The sequence below is a fragment of the Hibiscus syriacus genome, unplaced genomic scaffold, assembly GCF_006381635.1.
Source record: "Hibiscus syriacus cultivar Baekdansim isolate YM2019G1 unplaced genomic scaffold, ASM638163v2 tig00110458_pilon, whole genome shotgun sequence".
In the NCBI taxonomy this organism is placed as follows: Eukaryota; Viridiplantae; Streptophyta; class Magnoliopsida; order Malvales; family Malvaceae; genus Hibiscus; species Hibiscus syriacus.
The window spans coordinates 2,447,268-2,455,381 of NW_024062745.1; the positions used below are offsets into that span (position 1 = coordinate 2,447,268).

At 37.2% G+C, this 8,114-nt stretch overlaps 1 protein-coding gene and 1 pseudogene across 1 annotated transcript; one reads left to right on the forward strand and one right to left on the reverse strand.

Moving 5' to 3' along the window:
- The first annotated feature begins 653 nt into the window (after positions 1 to 653).
- On the forward strand, positions 654 to 3,268 carry LOC120126350 (phosphoglycerate kinase, cytosolic-like). The gene is made up of 6 exons (XM_039144564.1): positions 654 to 928; positions 1,548 to 1,625; positions 1,720 to 1,980; positions 2,286 to 2,603; positions 2,794 to 2,952; positions 3,059 to 3,268. The coding sequence occupies exons 1-6, from the start codon at positions 734 to 736 to the stop codon at positions 3,251 to 3,253; spliced, it is 1,206 nt and encodes a 401-aa protein (XP_039000495.1). The 5' UTR covers positions 654 to 733; the 3' UTR covers positions 3,254 to 3,268.
- A 2,925-nt stretch (positions 3,269 to 6,193) lies between these two features.
- On the reverse strand, positions 6,194 to 7,667 carry LOC120126483 (annotated as a pseudogene).
- Positions 7,668 to 8,114: the final 447 nt, after the last annotated feature.

An 8,114-nucleotide genomic window follows, 5' to 3' on the forward strand; every position in this document is an offset into this window, starting at 1 on the left:
TCGTTCAGTCCCAAATTTTATGGATCGGTTCGTCTCTACCGCTTGAGTTCGAATCTGATGGTTGTTTCATCGGAAAATGTCCTAAAATATGTGAATCTCGACAGAGACATTTCGATTTCTTCACTTTCAATCTCCAATTCATGGACTTTGGAGCAAGTTCTGACAAAATAATGGTCACATTCGAACTCAAGGTGTCGAAGCGACCCATGAAATCAAGGTGTCGAGGCGAAGCGACCCATGAAATCAAGGTGTCAATCGACGGTGGCCGACGGTGGCATTCGACCACCTTATGTTTTATTTTATATTAAATAATAATAAAAATTGCCATGTCATACAAAAATAATAATAAAATAATTATGAGGGATCAAAACAGGAGCAATTCGAAAGTTTAGTGAGTAAATTAGAAAAATTGAAAATACAGTGAGTAAAATAGGAGAGATAATATAGTTTAGTGAGGAATGATGTAATTTACCCTTATTTAAACTGCCAACGAAAAATAGAATATAGTTACCGAATTATATACTCTTCTCGACTTCTCGTGCCTTGTATATAAAACCCTTATAGACCTTTCTCTCGTCGCTGTATTGATCTATTCGCCTCTCCCATCTTTGTAAGCTCTCTCGCTTTAAATACTTTTATTTAGATTTCCATTTTTCATTTCTTCATGCATTTTTTTTCTGTGCGCAGCGTTGTTTTTACATTCGTTTGTTGTTGAAGAACAAGCGCTGATACTATGGGTAGAAAGAAGAGCGTTGGGGATTTGAAGGAAGCTGATTTGAAGGGAAAGAAAGTGTTCGTTAGAGTTGATTTGAACATTCCTTTGGATGAAAACTTCAACATAGTTGATGACACCAGAATCCGTGCTGCTGTTCCCTCCATCAAGTATTTGATGGGACATGGATCTAAAGTCATTCTTTGCAGTCATTTGGTACCTTCCTGATCTGGTGTTTATTGTCTATTTATTTATTTGCATGTTTTGGTATGGTGTTTATTGAGCTCTGATTGTTATTTTTATGGATATCTGTTTTTTTTCCTCTTTATTTCAATCTGATTTTATTTTTATTTGTTCTTTAATTCTGATAATGCCGCACTTAGCTAGTGCTTATTGATTATTGATTAATTAACAGGCATATTCTTCTGGCTGATATTTTCGTATTTCCGATTTGTCTTTCTACTCAAAAACCGGTTCACCTTTATTGTCTCGTGTTTGATTTCCTCTTGGATTATTATTTGCACCATTTTGGCAGCAATAGTTCATCTAAAACTGCATAATTGCTTTTTCGAAAGTAAAGTTATAGTGTTGCCATTCCTTGTTCCAGTAAATGATAGTCTAAGATCTTAACAAAGATCTCAGGGAACGAGTACTTTGTCCTTGTGTGTAGTAGTATGCTATTCAATATTGAAAAGTTACTATTAATGTGATTTGTTTTAGTTTTTTTAGTGCACTTAGCACTTAGATGGATGCAAAGTGGATGAAATGTTTCTTTTCGTTGTTGACCTTTTCAGATGTTATCTCATGATATGTTTCTAATTGTTTTCTCTTTCAGGGACGCCCAAAGGGTGTCACTCCTGTGTACAGTTTGAAGCCTCTTGTGTGGAAGCTATCTCAACTCCTTGAAGTTGAGGTTTGTCTTTAAGAAAACTCTCTCTTTATCCACCTCAGAGTTTCATTTGCTTGATTTGCTTTTCTATTAAACATTTGTATCTGTCTTGTAAAAGGTTCAAATGGCAGATGACTGTATTGGTGAAGAAGTTGAGAAAATGGTTGCTGGACTACCAGATGGAGGTGTATTGCTTCTTGAGAATGTGAGGTTCCACAAGGAGGAAGAGAAGAATGATCCTGAATTTGCAAAGAAACTAGCTTCTCTTGCTGATCTCTATGTCAACGATGCATTTGGCACTGCTCACAGGGCCCATGCTTCCACAGAGGGAGTAACTAAGTTCTTAAAACCTTCTGTTGCAGGTTTTCTTATGCAGAAGGTATTACGATTATCTTGAGTTTGAAATTGAAGCGTCTTGAGATCCTTCAGATTGGTCTAAGAATCATATTTGTGACTACGTTTTATATTGATTATCTTACGCGTGTCATGTAAATTTTAGCATGTTACTTTTGGGATCTGATAGAGACACCATTTAATTTGTCTGCTGGATTGTGCTGAAGAATATTCTCCATAAAATATCATATGGCGTGATTTTCGAGCATTTAGAAAAGAACTTGCAATAGTTATGATTTTTGAGTTCTTTTGTGGTCCTTTTACATGGTATGCTCTATTTTCTCTTTTTAGGAGCTTGATTATCTTGTTGGAGCTGTGGCAAATCCCAAGAAGCCATTTGCTGCTATAGTAGGTGGTTCTAAGGTGTCAACCAAGATTGGAGTGATTGAATCCCTCTTGGCCAAGGTTGATATTCTCTTACTGGGTGGAGGAATGATCTTTACCTTCTACAAGGCCCAAGGACACCAAGTTGGATCATCTCTTGTGGAAGAGGACAAACTTGATCTAGCAACATCACTCTTGGAGAAGGCCAAGGCAAAAGGGGTCTCTCTCTTGCTGCCCACTGATGTGGTTATTGGGGACAAGTTTTCTGCTGATGCCGACAGCAAGGTTTGTGCTGTTTCTCATTTGAAGTATATGATAAGAGATTTGAGTGTACTATGTTGCAATACACCTAATTTTACGGCCATAGGCTACATGGAAGCAGAGTGTACATAACACCAAATCTTCTAGTATATATGACCCGTATTTCAATTGTTTTCAGACATTGAATTATTAAAATTTTTAAATGTTTTTGCAGGTGGTTCCAGCTGCAGAGATCCCTGATGGTTGGATGGGCTTGGACATAGGACCGGACTCCATCAAAACCTTTAACGAGTCTTTGGACACTACCCAGACCATTATTTGGAATGGACCAATGGGTGTGTTTGAGTTTGATAAGTTTGCTGCAGGCACTGAGGTAAGTCTGAATTACTTTGGGGAATTAGGTGGTCATGGTGTGGAATTATGTCCTTTTTTGTTTGGTAATGCGTGCTTACGAATGGTTTTGTTAATACTATTTACAGGCAGTTGCAAAGAAGCTTGCAGAGCTCAGTGGCAAGGGAGTGACGACAATCATCGGAGGCGGTGACTCTGTTGCAGCAGTGGAGAGGGTCGGGCTTGCGGACAAGATGAGCCACATCTCGACCGGTGGTGGTGCCAGCTTAGAGCTTCTCGAGGGCAAAGAACTTCCCGGAGTCCTTTCTCTTAATGACGCTTAAGCATTAACTTTGCATTTGTTTCTTGTCCAATTGTGGCTGGGATCTCAGCCAAGAGTGAATTTTGTTGTAGAGGCTGATAAGGATGACTTATCATTTATTATTAAATAAAAAGGTTTCATCCATGATGGCCTTTTGTGAATGATAAAATTGACTAGGTCCTATTGTTTTTGTTCTGCTGTTCCGTAATTGTAAATAAAATTGGTTATTAAATTTAGGGGTAAAGTATATAATTAGTTTCCAAAATTTTAGAGCATTTGCATTTTGGTCACTCAACTTTTGAAACTTGCAATACAATCATCAAACTTTTAGTTTGTTTTCGTTTTGGTCACTGTCGTTACCCTCCGTTAGCTTTAGTTGACGTGTCACTTAACCTCGTTAAACCCCCATTCTTCTTTTTCTTCTCCCATTCCTGTTCATCTCACCTCCGGTCACCCTACCTTTGGTCAGCGGTGGCTCACACCTCCATCACCATCACCACCGTCCACCGTTCGTCCCATATCGCGAAAAGACCCCAAAGCTTGTCGGAGGAGGGACGACATCGATGAGGCACAATCAATTGGGTTTTGCTCGAAACGGTGTGAGACTTTAACGGCAGTGGCATTGTGGCGAACGGACAACCCAATCGGTCGAAAATTGATGAAAACAAAAGGGCGTTGGGGTTTTCTGACTAGATTTGGGGCCCTCTCCACGACGAACGCAGGTGAATCTCGGAAAGTGGCTAGTGGGGTTTTGGTCGGAATGAGGCGGCCCTCCTACTGGTACCGACAGTGATGGTCACCGACGAGTGACGAAGAAAATCGGGGATGGGTGTTTGAATAGTCTTCTTGCGATTTTGGACGAATGGTGAACAATGAGTATGAATCGACGGTTGGGGTGTGGTCGGGAGGCAATGTCGGTGACGATGGTGATGGTGGTGTGAGCCACCGCTGACCGGAAGTGGGCTAAACAGGAACGGGAGAAGAAGAAGAAGAAGGGGCGATTTAACGGGGCTAAGTGCCACGTCAGCAAAAGCTAACGGGAGGCAACGATAATGATCAAAATGAAAACAAACTAAAAGTTTGATGATTGTATTACAAGTTTCAAAAGTTGGGTGACCAAAATATAAGCGCCCTAAAAGTTTGGAGACTATTTATATACTTTACCCTAAATTTAATTTAGATTTTCCAAGTAGATAGCTTTTTAGTAAGGAGGGAGGATTAAAGAAATACACTAGGGGTACGTTTGGTTCACGGAATGTAAGATTACCAATGAGAATAAAGATTACCAGGGAAAATGATTATTGGGAATGTTGCATTTTGTGTTTGATTGGTTTAGCAGTAATATAAGATTATCGTGTTTGGTTAAAGGAATAAAAGATTATTGGAATGTATATTTGACCAAATTGTCTTTATTATATATATATATTTTTAACAAGTTGGAAAATATTTATATATTTTCTTTAAAAAATTTAAATTCATAAAATTTATATAATTTTTTTTACAAAATTGAAAATATAAAAATGTTTAATGAAATGGTAAAATTTTATTTTAACCCCTGAACTTTATATAAAATTTTAATTATAAACTTTTCTTTTGTAAATCCAAAATAGTTGAAGGATAAATTTGTAATTTAACCTTCGTAGAATTTTTATTATTCAATGACAGAATAAGGATATTTTTGAAAGAACAAAAATATTTTAAGGGCATTTTAGTCCAAAACGCCGGTAATCCAACAATACCTAGGAAAGGGAGGTAATGACATTCCTGGTAATATATCTAAAAAAATCCACTATTAATAATGTAAGATTACCGGGAATGACATTCCCGACCAACCAAACGGGGGAATGTGGATTTCATTCTCATGGGAATCTCACATTCCCCCAACCAAACACACCCTATAGGTTCTTTAAATTAGAAGACCTATCAATAATACACAATACAATGATTATCTAACATATAGTAACTCACCTAAATAGACTTAACTTGAGACTTAAAATAACCAAGACCGCATCCTCATTATTAAACCAAGCTCTTATTTAACGGTTTAATTTAGATTTCTAAACCAACGAGTTGTCAAAGACTACAAACAAAGACAATGGATGGAGTACGATGAAATTTTTCTCTGGCAGTAGGGATAAACATTATTAGGACACGAATTAAACAACTTCAATGGTTAAAGAGATTGTTGTTTTTTCTTGAGATCTTAGGTTCGAGCACGACATTCGTAGGGGTGTATGAATGTTTATTGTCAAATGATTTAGAGTTTTTTTTAAACAGATACTATCTTATATTCATCCAAATTAATTAAGAAAAAAATTATTATTGAGTGTTGACACATATCTATAGGCTGTCATACTTTCTTGAATTCAATGTGAAACAAATGAAAGATAAAATGTGTTTCAAAATAAGTATAAAGAATAAATTTTAAACAAACTCAAAATATATGATTGTAAGTTGGTAGCCAACATATGTAAGCATGAAATTGAGTGTTGATCTAACAAGGGATTCGATGAACTTGTTTTTTAAGAGTATTGTTTGAGATTTGCAATCTTTAACTATCATGCAATCAAATATATAACATACACAATGAAATCGATAAGCAGATATACAGAAGAGGTAAAGCTAAACCTCTTGATTGTAAGAGAATTTTGAAGGTACATTAGAACATATAGTTTATTCTACACATACATAATTCAAAACTAATTGATTATTTCAGCTTTGATTGGATAATCAAAAAAATATTTTTTAAAACTTTATTTCGTATAGGATTCGCTGCAATTTTATGCTGGATAAAGAAGTAATCAACAATAACTCTCTCGACACGTAAAACATAAGATACAACTGTAGCAATCTGTACCTATAAAACAATGTGATCAAAGATTATTTTTGAAGAGTTAACTCTTGCACAAGAATAACTGATTACAATTTATGTTAATAATAAATCTACTATGTATGCTACAAACTTGGAGTTTCAGACAAGAAACATGAGCAACTAACGATGCATAGTGAATCTAAGGAGTTGCATAGTGAATCTCATACTTTATCATGATTGTGGTGTCATCTCTATCATCTTAGTCATAATCTGCTGTTGAATTTGTGCGGCTACCGGTGATTGAATGTACATTAGCCGATGAAATCAGGTGTTGAAATGGAATCGGAGGCGTAGCTGCTTCAGCTCCACCTTTCAATATCTTCACAACATCTCTCATGGGAGGCCTAGCCTCTTGGAAAGTATTGGACGCACCATAGAGCCACACTTATCATTGTCTTGGCCATTTCCCTACCCTTTTCTTCAATTTCAATATTGTCCCAAATCTCCTCCAATTCTCCCTTGTCAAATTTCTCCCATACTTGCTTCGGAAACCACTCTTGACTCTCACCTACAAAGTTCCTCCTCCTTTCAATAATCTCGAACAGCATCACCCCGAAACTATAGACTTCGCATTTATAGCTCACTGGAAATGGCATTCAGATCTCCGGGGCTGCATATCCCGGAGTCCCTCCGACTCTCGACATGGTCATATTTGTGCTGTCTCGATTGCACAACTTTGCAAGTCCAAAATCTGCAATCTTTGGGATAAAGTTGGAATCAAGCAATACTTTTGCAGGTTTAATATCATAATGGATTATTTCTTAAAGCTGAAATGATGTAAATGCTCAAGCCCTCTAGCAGCTCCAACTGCTATCTCACATAACTTGTCCCACTCAATTTCATGTTTACTCTCGAATAACAGTTTGTCTAGAGATCCATTTTCCATGTATTCATAAACTAAAGCTTTTGTCTTTGGTTCAAAGCAGAAGCCATAAAGCCTCACTAGATTCCGATGATATGTTCTTCCTATGGTACTGACCTCCGCCATGAATTGCTCCTGGATCCTCTTATCTAAGCCGTCGTTGTGGAGCAGTTTAACAGCTAGCGGTCGCCCATCCGGAAAATGTCCTCTGAAAACTGCGCCATACCCTCCTTGGCCTAGTTTGGTAGAGTAATTTAACGTGAAAAATCTGAAGCAACCGGCAAGAAAACCTGGCTGGTTTTTCATCGAGCACCAGCTTTATGAGTCTTTCTATTGTTTGTTTCTCCGGCACTGCTTCCACATCCACTGCTGTTTTAAGTGGCGGCGCTGATTGTTTCTGGTAATAAGCACCGAGCTCCCTCAACATCTTTGCCAACTCCTTTTCTTTATCAGTTTCTTTGTTCTCATCGTACGTTTCGTTCTCCCCACTGTCTGCCTCTCTTTGGGAGTTCTTTAGACGTAACGCGATAGCAGCAATGATTATAAGACCTAATATCCCTGAAGTATTTCCAACAGGGCGTCATGTCTAGCAAAATTCAACCATAAACATGAACAAAATGGTTAAAAAATTAAACAAAAAACCTGAACATCGAAGTTCTCACCTGCAAACGTTCCAACTACTATTCCTGCATTAGATGGCATTTCTCCTACTTGAGAGATTATTGCATTATTGTTCCAGAAGAGATTGATAAGACGATTAATAATAATGTCTTTGAGGCCAATTAAATGCTACATTTTGTTTTATTATTTTTACGAGTCATTGTCATTCTAGCACTACATGTTTACCTGGTAATTTCCAAGAAAAAACTGTAAATTAAGTTGAATATAAATTTAGACGGCCGGCACTTTGAGATTGACAATGAAGTCGAATAAATTAAATAAATGAAAACAGTGGAGTTTAGTGAACTTCAATTTACAAGGACCATGAGTCTGATACGAAGTTGATGCCATTTGGTACACTTGAGAGATTACCGGATGTGTCAGATTATTGAATGATGTAGAAATCTAGTCGGTGAACAATGACTTGATAATCCGCGATTGAGGTGTTATTATGGAACAACGCGCTTTCATAATCAATAAATACAATCC